At 46.4% G+C, this 18,220-nt stretch overlaps 1 protein-coding gene across 3 annotated transcripts in view; it reads right to left on the bottom strand.

Annotated features, from left to right (window-relative positions):
* Positions 1 to 3,047, bottom strand: part of sdk1a (sidekick cell adhesion molecule 1a) — a 1,043,142-nt gene extending 1,040,095 nt beyond the window's left edge. For all 3 annotated transcript variants that reach the window (XM_038820122.1, XM_038820123.1, XM_038820124.1), the window contains exon 1: positions 1,440 to 3,047. In XM_038820122.1, the coding sequence (XP_038676050.1) occupies positions 1,440 to 2,157 (718 nt within the window). In that variant the 5' untranslated portion in view covers positions 2,158 to 3,047. The remainder of the gene's footprint in view (positions 1 to 1,439) is intronic.
* Between the last annotated feature and the right edge of the window lie 15,173 nt (positions 3,048 to 18,220).

Here is an 18,220-nt window from a genome sequence, read left to right as displayed (position 1 = left end):
ATTGCAGAGGGTCTTGAACAGTGTACTAATGATCTGTAGTTTCCTCATCGACGATTTACCTTTCATTAACAGGATTAACAGTATGAGCCTTTGGCTGAGTGATAGCATTCGAGAGTCAGAAGATGTCACAGAGTCACTTAAGCACTCCTCCAGGGAGTCCTGGCAAGTGGACACGAGAGCTCCAACTGATGCCTGGTGGGCATGGGTGGTCTTCCTCGCTGTGTTATTGAAGCCTATAAAAATGTCCTGCTGCATAGCCCAGCTGTTATTAAAAAAGATAGTTATTGCCATGAAAAGTGTGTTGACATTGTGGCATGTCAGATGTTAATCAACCTGTGAATTATTCCACCACTTCAAGCGATTCTCCAAGGAAAGTGTGAAGATTTATTAAAAAACAACAGGACTAATTACAAAGCAAGAGTGAAATGGAATACAAATGATAACAAAAAAAGTTAGAGCAGACGGGTACTCCCAATTTTAAAGGGTTCATTTGAGTGTGAAAATAGTTACACGAGTCGAAGTCCTTCTGTGCTGAATTAATATCGCTTCTTACAAGGATACGAATTTAACTTAAGAACACTGGCACTTGAATAAACGAGGCGCTGGCATGTATATAAATTACGATGGCATATCCCTCAAGCAAAAGAACTTCAGCAATTCTCCATATACGGTACGATAATGGTTCATTCACAGGGTTAAAACAAGCCGGTTTCGAATACTTTCTGGAACACCAGAAAATTATTATGAAACACTTTTTTTGCCGGCTAGCTACATCGGAGTTTTCTTGTATGGGCGGCGGGGGGGGGGGGGGGGGGGGGGGGGGCGGATAAGACTGCTTAAAATATAAACAAAAACCAAACTTCCACAACGCAAGATGGAAAGCTACAGAGCAAGGAGATTGAGAGATTGCACTGAATCGATAAAATAAATACGTACATTATACTGCTACTTAGCGTTGCAATTCTGTAATGAAAAGTGGAAGTGCTCATTTATGCTGGCTGGTAACATTTCAATTCTTTATTTTGTACCCATGGCAAAAACCTAAAAAAGGACGCAGTCTCATTAACTCGCCCACCAGTGGATAATTGTTTCTTAATGCTACAAAGTCAGCTTGGAAAGTAAAGCTGTGAAAACTGATACCGCAATATATTCCACGTCTCACATTTAACCCTTTTGAGTGCTCTACGCAGCTTGTAAAATGCCACTTTTTTGTTTACTATCTAACATGTTGCAAATTAACCAAATGCAAGCAGGAAAATTGCTAAATTTTCATGTCAACATTTAAAGTAGGGGACTGCAAAACACAAGTGTACTCTGAACGGTCCTTGCTATCACCTGTAAGATTTTTTTGCAAATAAAATTGAGTCCCAAGACATCACTTCAATTCTCCGCTTTGGGGTGAACATTAGACTAATTGAATGTTGGCACTCTAATCTTACCTTGGGCCAGGGTCTGCAGCACGTGGATCTGAAAGAGCACCAAGGTCCACCATCTCCAAAAACATCTAAACAAATTAAAGTTTCCTCTCGCACCAGCAAATCCGACTGTTCCTCGAAATACTCCCGATTTCGTTCCAATAATCAATGCACCGATCCCGTCACTTCGGTTTCCAATCCGTTTATCGATTACCCCTCCCAAACAAGGCCCTCGCTTCATTTCCCTTTGGTTATTGATTGTATGGTCCGCACTCCCGTTTTCTTTGGCAATTCCGACCCCCCGCTTGCGGACTGGACTCGGGGGCTGGATCGACCCGCGCCCGCCGCTTCCTCCTCCCGGTCCCCGCAGGACCATCCTTTGGCATCGATCCTCCGAGTGATTGATCACGGCGGATGTCGCAGGGTTTACAATGAGTTCACGGCTCGCCGCCACGGAGCTCGGTCTCCTCTGCCACCGCCGCTGCCTCCTCCGGCCGGTCTGGCTGCGTGAGTCGCCGATCATCGTCTCCGGGCCCGGGCTTGCCGCTGCCTCCGGGGTACCGGTCACCTCCGGATACCTCTCACTGGCCACAAGTAGCGCGGCGGGGACCCGAGCATCGGGCAGCCCGCAACTCGCGTCTCCCATCATCTGTTGATCACCTCGATGAGTGCAGCCAGCTCGCTCGCTGTGTGACAACCGACACGCTTCGGTATTCACGGATTCTCCTTCCCCAGTAAACATGTATATAGATATTAAAGTGAATGAACGCCACGATCCGGCTGCCGAGTAGCTGGTGTGGGTGTTTGGCTGATTGCCTTGGGGAGGGGATTGGTGTTTGATTCAAGCTCTTGCCGCCTTCGAGACGATTGCCACCTCCCTGATCAGGGTTCGGATCTCTCTCCCTCGCCACAAAGTCCTGATTTCCTGGATGGACGGACACCCTGCCTCCGACAGACCGCCTTCACCTCCCCCCACGGGGAGTACTGGGCGGAGGGGTGCGAATGGACCGCGTTTTCTCCCCCCCCCCGGCTCCTCGGATCCTTTCCAATCCACGGCAGCCCGATTGGGGAACTCCAGACGGCAGTAATGAATCCCTCTGAACTTCCACCCCGTGCAAACACCTGGTTGATAATTAACCACAGCGGTCTGGCCGTTTCTTCCTCCCCCTCAAGCGAGTTTATTCCAACCGAGAGTGGAGGCGGGAGTTTACAAATCAAAACAAATGTCTTCAAATCTTCCAACGTCCCCCACTCAAGTTTCAACTCCTGATTGAAATAAGTCTCCCTCCCCTCCCCTCAAAAAAACTTTTACTTGAACGAATTTGAATTTATTTGCCAACTAGTTTGAAGTTTGTCAGTCAGTGGGGCGGGAGCAGGGACGCTCTGTCCACACACGCAGATACAGGTTTGTTTTTAAGATCTGCACATCCCCTATGCTCTCTTCGTCTTCTTCTTGGGAGATGGGGGGGGTAAAAAAAATCTTCAAAAGAACTTTTAATCCCCGGAAGAGAGCAAAGAATTAAATTTTATGAGGTGAACGCCTCTTGTGCGCTGACTTTCCTGCAGGTTTCCTGTTGTTTTGGGGGCGCGGTCTGTTGTAACGGGAGCTTCCGATGGTTCCCCCTCCCCCGCGGCGGCGCCACCGGACAACTCCTTCGGCCAGAGCAGGCGGCAAGCTCCAGCGCGCTTCCGATTGGTCGGCGCCGTCCACTGCAGCTCGGGGTCCGATTGGTCAGGAATCCCCTGGGTGGGCGGGAGGGGGAACAATCCCGATTTCTGATTGCCCGAGCGCCCTCTCCCCGCTCGCTGATTCGTTGCCTTTCGGCCCGCATCTTTTCATCCTGATTGGTTGAAATGAGATCTCTGTTCTGATTGGTGGATCGCCAACCAATAGGAGAAGGAGATCATGTTGGTTGTTGCCGATACATAATTGTCCTCGAGCGAAGAAAATTGGGTACCTAGAGCATGATGCACAAATGTCATAGACATGTTGGACAGGCCATCGACTTCTCGGCCTTTTGGTTAAGATGAGCGTGAAGTCAGGTGTATTCCTGGATCTGGTATGTCTCTCTTTGGGGGACCATGAATTGGATTCAATTTTAACTGGTTTTTAGAGCAGGCAAGGAGCTTGATTAGGAGTTTGCTCCTGCTCTAGCTTTGTAACTCTAATAAAGTATTTTTTTTAAACTTTGGTCTTCACGAGGGTGCAAGGGGTAACAATTTCCTTAATTGAATCTCCAGTAGGATGCAATGATAGAAATTACCCTAACTTCGAGTCCTCAAGTAATTTTCAAGAGGGAGAATTCAAAATAAAATCTGTTTTGCGGTCGCAGTGAGGAAAACGCCCGTCCCAATAAGACCACACCGAGCTCCGTCTTTTAACAAGACTACAGACCAAGTGCTGGAAAAATAGGATCAGAATAGATAAGTGCTTGATAGCTGGTGGAGACACAATGGCCCAAAGGGCCTCCTGTGCTGTAAAACCCTATTACTCTAACATATTCCTTTCTGTGATGGCCCTATACTCCCACCAAAGTTTCATCCTCCTCATCCACATCACTTTCTCCATGAGAAATCAACGGACCTAGTCTCCATGCAGCCCCCAATTCACATCCTTTCGACACCATCACCATTTCCCATCTATGATGGATACTTTCCCCAGTGGCACCAAGTTATCCACTCACTGGTATCCTTTAGTTTTCATACTGGTAAATTGTTAGAACACCATGATTCCCACAACCTCAATGTGCTGGAAGGCATTTATATTTTCAAATTTAATTTAGGGACAGAAAGAAATGTCGCGGACCAAAAATGCTAATTAGGACCAGAAGAACTCATTCCTCTGTCCAATGATTCTCCTATCAGGACAATTAGCTGTCAGTCTAATATAATTTGCTTTAAGTTTCCTCTTTCAATACATTATTCCAAACATTTACTCCCATTTTTTGAATAAATAACTTTTCTCTTTCACTGCTCTAAAATAACAAATTTACTAAGGTACTGCTACCTTGACTTACTTTAAAAACAAATTGGTTTACCTTATCTATAGCACATTTCATGCCTCCATTGCATTCCCAACTGAAATTCTTTCATACTGTAAAGGCTAAACTTCTCTAATCTTTCTTCAAAGCTCACCCTCTTTTAAACTTGGAATCAAACATTACTCTTTTCTGTGCATAGCCTCATGCAATATCTTATGGTCTATGTTTTTCTCTTTCAGTAGTGTATTCAGATGATCAGCCATAAATGTTGTGAATAATGGAACAAGCTCAAAGGATCGAATGGCCTATTCCTCATATTTCTTATGTTTTAATGACTTCCTTTTAGTAATGATGTGGAGATGCCGGCGTTGGACTGGGGTGAGCACAGTAAGAAGTCTTACAACACCAGGTTAAAGTCCAACAGGTTTGTTTCAAACACGAGCAAACACGAGATTCACCTGAAGAAGGAGCCGTGCTCCGAAAGCTCGTGTTTGAAACAAACCTGTTGGACTTTAACCTGGTGTTGTAAGACTTCTTACTGTGTTCCTTTTAGTAAGCAGTTGCCCCCTTGATCTAGAAGTGTACATCTCAAGTTATGTAACTAAGGATTAAATAATATCCGATCTTGCAGCAACACTCAAAAATGGAATTTCAATAGAATTCCAACAATGTCTTGTATTGACTCACTTGTAAATATTAATATCAAATACCAAACATCAGTATTTCGTAATATACTGCAGTTATAAAGGCAATACTTGAAAATACATGAACTTCGAGAATGTGCACTAAAAGAGATGGTTGTCTTTGAAATTTACCTTCTTCAGAAAACCAGAATGGCCAAAATAGGGTTAACATTCCTTTACACAAGTGACTGTTCAGCGATTATTTCTTCAAGATTTTTTAAAAATGATTTCTCTCAAACATACTCTTAAAGAGGGGCTGGTTTAGCACACTAGGCTAAGTAGCTGGCTTTTAAAAAGCAGACCAAGACAGGCCAGCAGCACGGTTCAATTCCCGTACCAGCCTCCCCGGAGAGGCGCCGGAATGTGGCGACTAGGGGCTTTTCACAGTAACTTCATTGAAAGCCTACTCGTGACAATAAGCGATTTTCATTTTCATTTTTCAAAGAGAAATTCTTAGAATCTTCCAGAGTCTCTCAGAAGCACTGTATAATTATGCTTTTCAGCAGCAAAATCTTACATTTCATAATGTTGAATTTACTTTTTGGACAGTCAATTTTTCATGAACTAAACAATAACACTCATTTTGTATGTGCCATAAACATCTGATCATTAAGGTTAAAATGCAATTTGCAGGAGCTAATTGCTACTGTCGATAGTGATAGGAACTTCCTTGAACTATAATAAAAGATACCTATATAAAGTACAAATATATGGCTTACAGTAGAATTATTAAAATACTTGCTCAACTGTTTGCACATTGCAATTTCATTTGCCATTCGAGCTCATTGTCTCCAATCACACCCTGAGCAAAGCTTTTACCTTAATTAATTCTCTTGCTCAAAAAAATCTTCCTTTAATACAAGAAGTAAACTATCTATTTCTACCTTTTAAATTAGGGAAAAGATCCACTTTAACCTGGGTTCAGAAACGTAAGCATGTTCGGTTTTTTAATACATTTTGTCACATAATGTTATATGTCATTGTTTCATCATTGTGATCAATTGTACACAGTATTCTAATCTAAACAATGCATTCTAAAAAGTCTTGGCATAGTTCTGGAAACATATTTTATAGCCTTTTAAATCACTTAACTGCATTACCTCGATGTTGAAAATGGTATTACACCCAGGTTCTCATCTATATCACCCTCTGCTAATTCAGTTCCATTCACTGTATACTGGGACCCACATTTTTTTGACCACGTGTAATACTTTTTATTTTGCAGTCCAAATTCATCAGCCATATGTCTGCATAATCAACCTGAGTTCTTCTGAGAGCATTTTGCTGCATTCTGTGTTTCCACCACTCCCCCTATTTTGTGTCATTAGCACGCTTGAGCAGCTACAGTTGGCTTTGGTATTCAAGCCACTTATGCCATCACCCTTACAGAACCATGATCTTTCCAATGGTCACAATTATCCACTGGTACTCTCCTGCATAAATGCTTTACATGTTTACTATAGACCAAATATTATTTTTGTCTCTTCCCATATTTATTACCTAAAAGTCACTGAAAATATAATTCACTGTTTACTCTCAGCTTTCTTGCACAGGCACTAGATGGCACTGTCCTGTACCTTGAAAAATACATATATATAAAAATATAAATGACAAACTGTAACTAAAATGGGAGAGAATATAACTGTCTTGCTCTGGTTGAACTTATAGCTGGGTCGACACAGCTAAGTTCTCTCAAAACAAGTTGTTTATTAAAGTCAATGCTATTTTACCAAGAAACCTAATGGTGGAATCAAGAAACTAGAATCAATTTTAATAACTTTGTTTTGCTTCTTCTGAGGTAAAATGATGTACAAATTTAATAGCAATGTTGGATAGGGCATCCTTTCTCAGTCTTTTGGCTAAGATGAGCGTGAAGTCAAGTGTAATGGCTGGATCTGGTATGTCTCTCTTGTGGGGACCATGAATTGGATTTAATTTGAATTGTTTTTTGGAGCAGGCAAGGAGCTGGATTAGGTGTTTGTCCCTGTCCACACTCTGAGTTCTGGCTTTATTACTCTCTGCTAAAGGAATTTCTTTTAAAAAAGGAATGTTGGACTGAAGTGGTGCGAGTTGTAGGGCCAGATTTTAACTCTTAAGTGGGTGAGTTTTGAATGAGTTAAAATATCTTCTGTGGTCTTAATTCTACAATCAGTTATCACCCTTTTGATTTTAAAGCAAATATTGTCAAATTTGTTCATTGGTAGTGTAAGCATTCATACTTTGACTCCGTTGCTAATCATTTCTAAAACTTTTTTGAAAATTAAAATAATTATTAAGGATAGAAACAAAGTTCAGAATATGGGTTTTAACTCCACAGGGTGCATCTTTTGGCCCTGAGAGGTTTCCTGCCTGGAAGACAGCCTGATTGACAGGCTCCGGCCAGACAGAGAGAACTTGAGAGCAGGCTGCAGGGCCAAGTAAATCTGACCCTAAATCCCAGAGGATGTCCAATCCCAGGTCTCAGGGAGATCTGATTCCACATAGATCTAATCTCAGGGTTTGGATCCCCAAGCATGAAGGCATGTGAGTGGGAGAGCAGGTGTGATGGTATGCCATTTGAGAAACCGGGCCTTGAAAAAATGATGCAGTTGAAGAAATAACTAAATTTGTTCGGAATTCAAGAGCTGATGTTGGTCCGGAGAAAGGTCTGCCTGTCACAAACCGTCCATTTTATATTTTATTCATTGTTAAGGGATCTGAGCTTCGCTGACTAGGCCAGCATTTATTGGCCAACCCTAATTGCCCTTGAGAAGGTGATAGTACGATGCCTTCTCAAACCGCTGAAGTCCCTGTGTTGTAGGTGCACCCACAGTGCTGATAGGGAAGGAGTTCCAGGATTTCGAACCAGCGACAGTGAAAGAACAGCGATTTGATACAATGAACTACCATTTATTGAAAAATGAGGGTGAGATGGAAGATTTATTGTTAACTGACCCCCTCCAAGCTTTCCTTTTATTCCGTTTTTGACAAGAGCCCTCCATTTTACCTTTGTATTTGTTCATCAATAAACTGTCGTCAAAAATCCACATTTATATTTTCTTGGCATATTTATAGGGTTCCAATGGATAGCCCGGGTGATAATGAAGCTTTGCAGATATTTAGTAGCACATCACCATGTGCCAATCAACCTATGGGTAATGTGACTTCACATAAGACTTCATGAATGTGTTCCTTCAGCATAATTCAATATACCTACACACAATAATACTTGTGTTGTTACTTAGATCATGACCCTAATGAACTAAGTTTCTATGGTTACTAAAAGCTTTTCACTGAAAAATAGGAGTTCAAATAATTTACTTCTCCAGCAATGAAGGCACATTCCACATTTATAATGTTAGAAAGTTAAATTGAACATAATGAGAATAAATTTCTACTGGGGTTCTTCCACTCGCCCAGTGTAACTTTGGCGGAAGAGCTGTAGAAAACCCAAATAAACATCCCGCTGTGTCAGGCCATGAGGTTACACAACATGAATTTTCTGAGAGAAATCATGACTGCGTCTGTGTTGAATTTCGCAAAGACTTTCTTTTACAAGGGTGCAACTCCTTTAAAGAGTCGTGTTGTACAATCTTCATGCAAACGTGTTTGGCAAACGTTCCTTGTTCTAGAAAGGAGAACTATGTTAATTTAGTCAGTACAATATTGGGCTGGATTTAGAAAGAGATCAGATTGACGGCAGCAGTGGTAACAAATTGAGTGCAATTATACCCATTCCCATGCCAACAGGATTTCCTGTCTGCAATGTGGGCATGATGAATTGACCTGGATTACAGCCAGACAACTATGGTGGGCTCATGTGGCAAAGGGGTTGTGGTGGGGGCGGGGAGCACATTTCATCACGCAAGGGACAACCTTAATCAGTACCAGTCATGGCTGCCGAGCCACAACTGTGGCCACTGGTCATCCCATAAGAGGGTTGTCCCTCTACAATCATGACGAAGCAATTGTGACCATTTAAAAATTTTAAAACATCTGGCCCCTTCTTCAGAGGGCACCTCCATTTTAAGACAGCCTCTCCCTCTCCATCATGAATCAGCAGCTCCCACCTCAGTCAGTGTGGTTGCTGATGTGTCAGTGTTGAAGAGCCTCCCATTGGCCCTCCAGTCTCAGGAGCATGTTCGCTAGTCTTAATTAGGCAACAAAGCCATTTCTTGTCATTAATTAGCGTGGCCCTTTAAAAATCTGGCCAGAGGGAGATTTTGAGGTGCAGTGATAGTTTCGCTACCTCTGGGCCAAAAGCCCCAGATTCAAGTCAATTTCAGGACACTTGATGGTCATAGAAGGTGCATTCATAACAGGTTTATTATCAGCCAATAAATCCTTCTATTAAACCTGATGGCAGGTGGTAAGAGTGGAAGAGTTTTCTGGTCAGCCATATTGCAGATGACAAAGGCAAACGACTGCACTACTTTGTGAAGCATCATCATGGACCAATCCACTGAAGGTCCAAGGTCACCAATGCCCTCCTAGGGCCTGGTACCTGAAGGAGAAGGAAATATATAGGTCGCGATTCTCCAGCCTCATTACGCTCTCACACATGCAAAACAAGCCTGGTGAATAGCAGGAGAGGCTAAAAACGAGAACCGCGCCAGGCGCCAAACAGTTTGCAATGAAACCAGTTCCCGGAGTCGAAATCAGGATCTCGTCATAGCATGGCGAGAAACCAATTATCACCACTTCAGCCCTAATTCCATACAATTAAGTGGAGCTACCCCATATCCAATTGGTAATAGGGAATTGGAAATCGTGGTTAAGTGAGCACTTCACAGAACCCAAGTAGATTCCCATGGGTGGGCGGTTAATGTGGGAGTTAATGCCTTGCATCCTAATCACACCTTGATTCCTGGACACTGTGCTTGAACACTGTGGTTGGCAACACCACACATGCAGAAGACAACATTCGAACACGGCCGTAGGGTGGCTGGGCACAATGGGGAGATGCCAAGAGTGATGGATCAAGGGATTTGAGGTCACCAGCATTGCGGAAGAAAGTGACAGAGGTGTCGTAATGATTGTGTACAAGGGTTTTACAATTCCCCATTCTCCCAATGATGCTCCCCCCACACCCCCACCAACCTCCACCCCACACACCCCTGCCCACCCCTACCTAGCTACCCCCATCCCTCCCCCAGTGCCTCCAGTGACCATCAATGTGCTTGGCCCTTCTAGCTCTACCGCTACGTCTAGGTGTCTACCCAGGTTGCACACCTGAGATGGAGGCAGCCAGCTGCTTACCACACCCCTGGCGGGCGTCCTCTGGGACTGGAGGGTCACAACGGACTTGTCAACAGCACGTGCACAGCCATACCAGCATGTCCCATGTGCTGACTTCAAGACATGGCCTCATCAGAGGGGTGGAACTCGGGGGTGCTGATGGCCATCATATCCACCACATGAGACAGGTCCGGGTTGGCACCCAGCATCCCCTCCTCCCAGTCGATGCCCATTCCATCCCTTCTAATGGAGGGGCAGCTGGTTCGAGCTCCGGCTGCCACTGCATCATATGGCTCTGCCAGTCCTGACAGTTCCCCATTGTCCGCACCATCGTGTCGATGCCCTCGGTGATAGGCCTCAGTAACTGGAACATGTTCTGCAGTGCCTCAGCAATGGCCACCTGTGACTAGGACAAGCTCCGCAGCGCCTCAGCCAATCCCATCTGAGAGCGGGACATGTCCCGCAGAACCTCATCAAGGTCAGTATGGTGCTGGGTGGCATCCCCCCAGCGAATCAGACATTCTGTCGAGACACACAGCATGGCCGTCACCGACTGTGCGACGCCTTGGAAACCTTCAGTAATGGTGCCAACATCATGCACCAGGCTCTCCACTACGGTCGCCATCCAAGCAGTGTTGGTCTCGGTGCAACGCATTGCCGGTGATACATCCTGTGCCTGTAGCCTCTGCCATGGACCAGCTGGAGTAACGCTGACATCTCCCTCTGAATGTCCAGGCTGCTCTCTATTGTCTCCATCAGCTCCGTGTACCTCTGTACCACAGGCTGGGATCCAGCTGGGTCCTGGGATCCAGAGGATCCTCCAACTACTGTCTCGCCTGCGGGTTCCTGCCTCCGCCTGATCAGCAGCCGTGTGGTGCTCACCACATTGTGCCCCCCAAATTTATCCCACCAAGGTGCGTGTATATGCGCTGGTGGAGGGTGGGGATGACAGCTGTGCCACGACTATAACAGTTGCATCCTTGCAGCTCCCCTCCGAGGTGGTCTCGTGGGAGACTGGAGAGGGTGCCACCCAGGATGGGCTGGGGCCATAGGCTGGAGGACCTGCAGGAAAATGGACATATGGTCAGTGGGAGGAGTGTCAGTAAGGCAGTAACAATGTTTGACTGGTCCCCCGGGTGGAGCCTGGTGGTTCCTCACCCCTGCAGCATCTGCCAGCCTCCACATTGGTGACCGCTCTGTCCTTGGCCACCCTTGTTACCTACAGGGCCCGTTCCTTGAAGGTGGTGAGGATTCTTAAGTCCAGCACCCCTCCGCCAGTCTGGGCCCTCTTCACGACAATTATGGAAGAGCTTTTCCTGAGGAGACACAGAGAGGGCTTCATTAGACACGCCTGTGTTTCACAATGGTGGGAAGGGGGGTGTGAAGGGAGGATTTGAAGTGGGAGGGGCTGGAGGGCGGGTTGAGCATCACATAGTGAGATGGTGAGTGGATGCTCTCTTGAGGAGGGGGCATTAGTGCCTACTCACTCCTGCTGCCTGGTGTAGGCCATTGACCTTTTTTGTGGCACTGGAGGCCAGTCCTCCTGCTCACACTCCTCGAGCTCACAACAGCCGCCAGCTCGTCCCAGGCAGCACTGGCTGCCAATGGCTCATCCTCCGGGACCCTTGAGGGACAGGATATCCCTCCTGGCCTCCACTGCATCTAGCAGCCTCCCCAGGTTAGCGTCCCTGAATCTCGGGGCTAATCTCCTCGGCTGTTGTTGTGAGCTGGCTGGAGTTGGCCAAATGGGTGCAGCTTAAGCGCTGCTCGACCTTGTTAGCGGGGGGGGGACAGGCGTGCACGTTCCCGGCAAATCAGTTGGCGAGCCTCCATTTGCAGCAAGAAGCCCGTGAGGCCTCGTTAAGTGGACCAATTAACGTTGAATTGAGTTGTCGACCTCGCTGGGCTGAGCGCCAGGAAGCTTACAGCAATTCCCGCTCGCTGCAACACTTAGAATTTTTTTCGGAGAATCGCACCCATATTCTACATCATCAGTGATGTACAACCTCATGGTAACAGAGCATTGAAAGGGATAGTTCCATGTAGAATATTGTGTAGAGACTTCCTTGTAAATAGTTAGCATAATATTAAATTTTAAACCAATCCAAGCATATCTGGAACTAGTTTTGTGGGGTCAGGACCCGGTCCTGGACCCAAAATCAGATCCCAACCCCGGACTGAAAATCCCGGCCATTGTGGCCAATGCAATTGCACAACATCTTTGCAATTATTTTTAAGGAGACAATAGCCCTTTAAAATCTAATGCAGTATTGGTTTGATGGCTCAGCCAGAGAGCAACCCAGCTGTACGTACTGTAAACCGAGCTTGATCCACATGCTGTGCTCAGTTTACTGATCTCAGCCAGACCAGTGGCTGCAGCACAACAATTGGCTACAGTGCTTGGTTGGGTTGGGAACAATTAGCTGAGACTGCTATTCCTGATTGAGTCCCTGCTGGAAGTGCAACTGCAATATCAAGTAATCACTGGAGCAATTCAGCTTGATGTCACCCGTGCCCCCCTGTCCCCGGCCCTCTTCAACCAAGTAGCCTCCTGACGCTCATTGTAAAACTTTACACATGAATAATAGGAGATAACCAGAGAGTGATTAGTGGATGTGGAATGCTAGTCCAATAACTCCTTCAAAAAAGAGATGAGAAAACTGATGGAGTAAAGCGGCAAGACAAAAAGGAAAATTGGAACAGTTGGCCCTGGCATCTTTATTGATGTGTCAAATAGTTTTCCTGTGTAACTCATATAATGCAATGGATAAACTTTAAAAGCACCTGTTTTAAATATAACGACCTGTACTAATATTTGAACATGTTACGCCAAGCATTTCATGTTATTATTCTGATATGGTCATCCAATGAATTACAAAACAGATGAATGTCAGATACAAAACTGTGGTTTTGAAGACAGTTGAATTTATTTAAACAAGGAACACTACAATTTATAATATTGCCCAAGTGTTTTTGTAAAGAACTAGGAATTGGTAAGTTAAGCAACTAATTTTATAGAAAAATAGTACAGTACAAAATAGTATTTTTGCATCACCCTCTCCTAATTTAGTCCATTGGACCATTTCATTCCCCACTAAAGAGGGCAATCAGCCAGTCTGCTGCCAGATCAGTTTCAGTTCTGCTCTGTAATTAGAGCTTGAAGTTACACCAGAAAAGATTGGGTTCAGCCAATTGTTCAATGTTCCCCCTCTCTAGTCTTCTCTGTCTGTAATGTTCGCATCATGAACTATGGATATAGACTAAGGTTTTACTTCATTTTATGATCTCAATTTTGAAGGTAAACATGTACATAATCGTGGAATCATATAGGGCGCGATTCTCCGCAAATGCGGCGAGACGTAAAGGCTGCCGTGAAACTGGCCATGTTTCACGGCAGCCTCCGCGCCCCCTCCCGGGACCCGATTCTCCTCCCTGGGCGGGGCTAGCAGTGGGGCCCCGTGAAGCACGGCATCGCGGCCTTAGCGACCGTCGCTAAGTCCGCGCGCCAAGCGTCACGCCGGCTGACGCGCACGATGACGTCAGCCGCGCATGCGTGGGTTGGACGGCTCCAACCCGCGCATGCGCGGATGACGTCATCACACAGACGCGTCAAACCCGCGCATGCGCGGGCCGTCACGCCCCTCAGCCGCCCTGCGGACTGATCCTGCGGGGCGGCGGAAGAACAAATAGTGCGCGGGTATCGGACCCGCTGCCCACGATCGGTGCCCACCGATCACAGGCCCATGCCACCCTTGGCACGGCCGTGGTGCGACCGTGCCAATCGGTGCCATGGTTGTCCGGGACGGCACTTTGCGGCCGTTTTCACGAATGGTGAGAGCAGGTGTGATTGCGTTCATGAAAACAGCCGTAAAGGCCTGGAAACTCGGCCCATCGGTCTGGGGAGAATCGCTGTTCGCCGTAAAAAATGGCGAGCAGCGATTCATGTCGGGGGGCGGTCGTGGGGGGGGGGGGGGGGGGGAGAATAGCGGGAGGGCGGGAAAAATGTCGGGTAGGCCCTCCCACTATTCTCCGACCCGTCGTGGGCAGCAGAGAATCGCGCCCATAGAATTTACAGTGCAGAAGAAGGCCATCTGGCCCATCAAGTCTGCACCGGCTCTTGGAAAGAGAACCTTACCCAAGACCACACCTACACCCTACCCCATAACCCAGTAATCCCACCCAATATTAAAGGCAATTTTGAACACTAAGGGCAATTTATCATGGCCAATGCATCTAACCTGCACATTTTTGGACTTGTGGGAGGAAACCGGAGCACCCGGAGGAAACCCACGCACACACGGGGGGGACGTGCAGACTCCGCACAGACAATGACCTAAGCTGGGAGTCGAAATTGGGACCCTGGAGCTGTGAAGCAATTGTGCTAACCATTATGCTACAGTGCTGCCCAAACATATCACTGAAGGAGGCCATACAATCCATTGTGTTTGTGCCAGGGGCGAAATTCTCCAACCCCACGCAGGGTCGGAGAATCGCCGGGGGCGCCGATAATCCCGCTCCCGCCATGTTCAAAATTCTCCCACCCGCCATAAAACGGCGTTCTTCAAATCCCGCCGCCCGCCTCGGAGAACGGCTGGCGCCGGCGGGATGCCATTGTTTATTGAGGCTTAATTATTCTCCGGCCCGGATGGGCCGAAGTCCCGCCGCTGGGAGGCCTCTCTCGCCGCCGAGGTTTAAACCACCTCTGGAACGGTGGGATCAGCGGCGCGAGCAGGCCCCCAGGGTCCTGGGGGGGGCAGGGGGCGATCGAAGCCCACGGTGGCTGGCCCGCGATCGGGGCCCCCCGCTCAGACTCCGGGCCAGTGCCCTGGCTGCACTATTTTCCTCCGCGGCCGCCACGACCTTCGCCATGGCGGAAGCGGAAGAGAACCCCACATCGCGCATGCGCCGGCAGTGACGTCAGCGGCCAGCTGCCGCTGACGTCACTGCCGGCGCATACGCGGACCGGCGGAAGCCTTTCAGCCAGCCCCGCTGCCGGGGGCGCCGGTTTTTTGCGCCGGTCTTCTGGTGGCAACCACTCCAGCGCGGGGCTGGCCCCCAAAGGCGCGACCCCTGAGTGGTTGGCGCCACTCCCCTTCTCCGGGACCCTCCGTCACGCCGGGTAGGGGAGAATGCCGCCCCAAATCTATAAAAGAGCTATCCAATTAGTCCTAATCCCCTACTCTTTCCCAAAGCCCTGCAATTCTCTCACCCCATCCAATTCCACATGTAGCAAATAAAAATAGAAACACAGAAATTCTGTTCCCTAGATGAAATCGCATAATGAATGTACCCTGCTGTAGAAATAGAGAGTAAGTGCAATAGTGAGAACAACAAATTCTGCAAACAGTGCTTTTGGGATTAATTTTATTCCCTCCACACTTTTTAAATTCCCTTTCTTATCTGTCACGGATTAGCATGTGGAATGTTTTGTGCTGAAATCAGTTGACACATTCTGAGTCATTAGTAATTACCAACTTTCTTTCAAGTCAGGTTAGTCTCTAATATTTGCAACTAAATCCAATGAATGCCATTGATAATCCAAAATGTCGTCTTGTTTTATCTTTATCAATCCTGAGTCATGCATTTTGGTCAATGTTTCTCTATACATAGTTCAGGGCTAGAGTTTTGATGAGTATAATCTTTTTTAAATTATAGCTGTAAAGGTCGATGTTCAGGATGAGAGGTTCTTGTACTGAATTGACTGGATATTAAATGTGGCATAAGTTACCAATATTGTCCAGACTTTTAAATATAGAAAAATTGTTTGAAATTTGGAAACGATTTTTAAAATTTAGAGTACCCAATTGTATATTTTTTTCCAATTAAGGGACAATTTAGCGTGGCCAATCCACCTAACCTGCACATCTTTGAGTTGTGGGGGTGAAACCCACGCAGACATGGGGAGAATGTGCAAACTCCACATGGACAGTGACCCAGGGCCGGGATTCGAATCCGGTTCCTCAGCGCCACAGTCCCAGTGCTATCTACTGGGCCACACGCCGCCCCGAAATTTGGAAACTGACATTTCGTACAGTTATTCACATTCTGTTTTACAAATACTTGACAAAATTCAACCTTTGAAATACTGTAAAAAGTTGTACAACCCATGAGCTGTTCTGTGCTGTATGTTTCTATGTTCTATGTTCTATGAGAGTTCCAGCACAGCCCAAGTAAGACAGCCAATCACTATAACACAACAAAATTGATTAATTGACGAATATGACTGGTAATATCTTAGATATCTTCTATTGACAGATGGGAGCTGCAGTTGTATTATATTTCATACCCTTCGCCCAATATTAGGGGGAGAATGGAGTTGGGTGGGCATATAATTTCACACCACTGACCATCATGCTGGTTTGTCTGTACCACGCCACCCTCCTAACCATTTTCCCGGAGGCAGATCACCCGCAAGCAACACTGGAATAGGCCACCTGCTGTATAGGCAGATTCCCAGTGGCAGAATATACACACATTCCCTTCGGCGTCTCATTGTCATGTGCCATTTTTCAATTCGTGATAGGGAATATTCTCCAAGGGCTACTTAAGGTGGCAGTATACTTCGACAACATACTAATCACAGGAGCCATGGAAAAAGAGCACCGAGCAAACCTGGAGGAGGTTTTGAGATGATTTTCTGACGCAGGTGTCTGTTCAAAATGAGAAAAAGGCAAAGTGATTTACCTAGGGTACTGAGTCAATAAAAAAAGGCCCACAACCCGTGAAGGAGAAAGCTGAGGGCATCAAAGAGGCACTGACCCTGCAAATACGACAGAATTAAAATCTTTCCTCGGCCTCATAAATTACTCAGAGAGTCAGAGAGGTCTCCAGCACAGAAAAAGCCCTTCATCCCATAGCGTCTGTGCCGGTCAAAAACAACCATCTAATTATTCCAATTCCAGTTCCAGACTCCCACCACCCGCTGGGTGAAAAAGATTTTCCTCACATCCTCTCTGAACATCCTGCCAATGTTCCTGAGGGATCATTGATCCTTCCACCAAGGGGAAACGTTTCTTCCCAACTACTCTATCTGTGTCCTTCATACATCTCAATCATATCCCCCCCTAGGTTTCTTCTGCTCCAAGGAAAACAGCCCCAGTCGATCCAACCTTTCTTCAGAACTAATACTCTCCAGCCCAAGCAACATCCTGGTAAATCTCCTCTGCAAAATTTCTAGTGCTATCACATCCTTCCTATAATGTGGCTTCCAGAACTGCACACAGTATTCTAGCTGTGGCCTAACCGACATTTTATACAGTCCTAGTATAACGTTCCTGCTCTTAAACTCTGCGCCTCGGCTAATAAAGGCAAGTATATCATATGCCTTCTTAAATACTGTATCCACCTGCTCTGCTACCTTAAGAGACCAGTGTACATGCACACCGAGGACCCTCTGATCCTTGGTGCTTCCCAAGGTCCTGTTGTTCATCATTTATTCCCTTGCCATGTTTGCCCTGCCCAAGTGCATCACCTCACGCTTATCTGGATGGAATTCCATTTGCCACTGATCAGCCCATCTGACCAGCTTGCCTATATCCTCTTTAATCTCACACTATCCTCCTCACTATTTACCACTTCACCAATTTTCATATCATCCGTGAACTTACTGATCAACCCGCCTACATTCAGATTGAAATTGTTACTTAAAATTTTTTTTTTTAGAGTAACCAATTCCTTTTTTGCCAATTAAGGGGCAATTTATTGTGGCCAATTCACCTACTCTCACATCTTTGGGTTGTGGGGGTGAGACCCACGCAGACACGGGGAAAATGTGCAAATTCCACATGGACAGTGACCCGGGGCCGGGATTGAACCCAGGTCCCCAGGTCTGTGAGGTAGCAGTGCTAACCACTGTGCCACCGTTCCGCTCAAGTCAAAATTATTCCTAGAAACCACAAACAGCCTTCATAAAGGTGAAGAAGCA

Source organism: Scyliorhinus canicula, chromosome 15 (genome assembly GCF_902713615.1).
Source record: "Scyliorhinus canicula chromosome 15, sScyCan1.1, whole genome shotgun sequence".
NCBI classification, from domain to species: Eukaryota; Metazoa; Chordata; class Chondrichthyes; order Carcharhiniformes; family Scyliorhinidae; genus Scyliorhinus; species Scyliorhinus canicula.
This window is presented reverse-complemented; position numbering and strand designations above follow the sequence as displayed.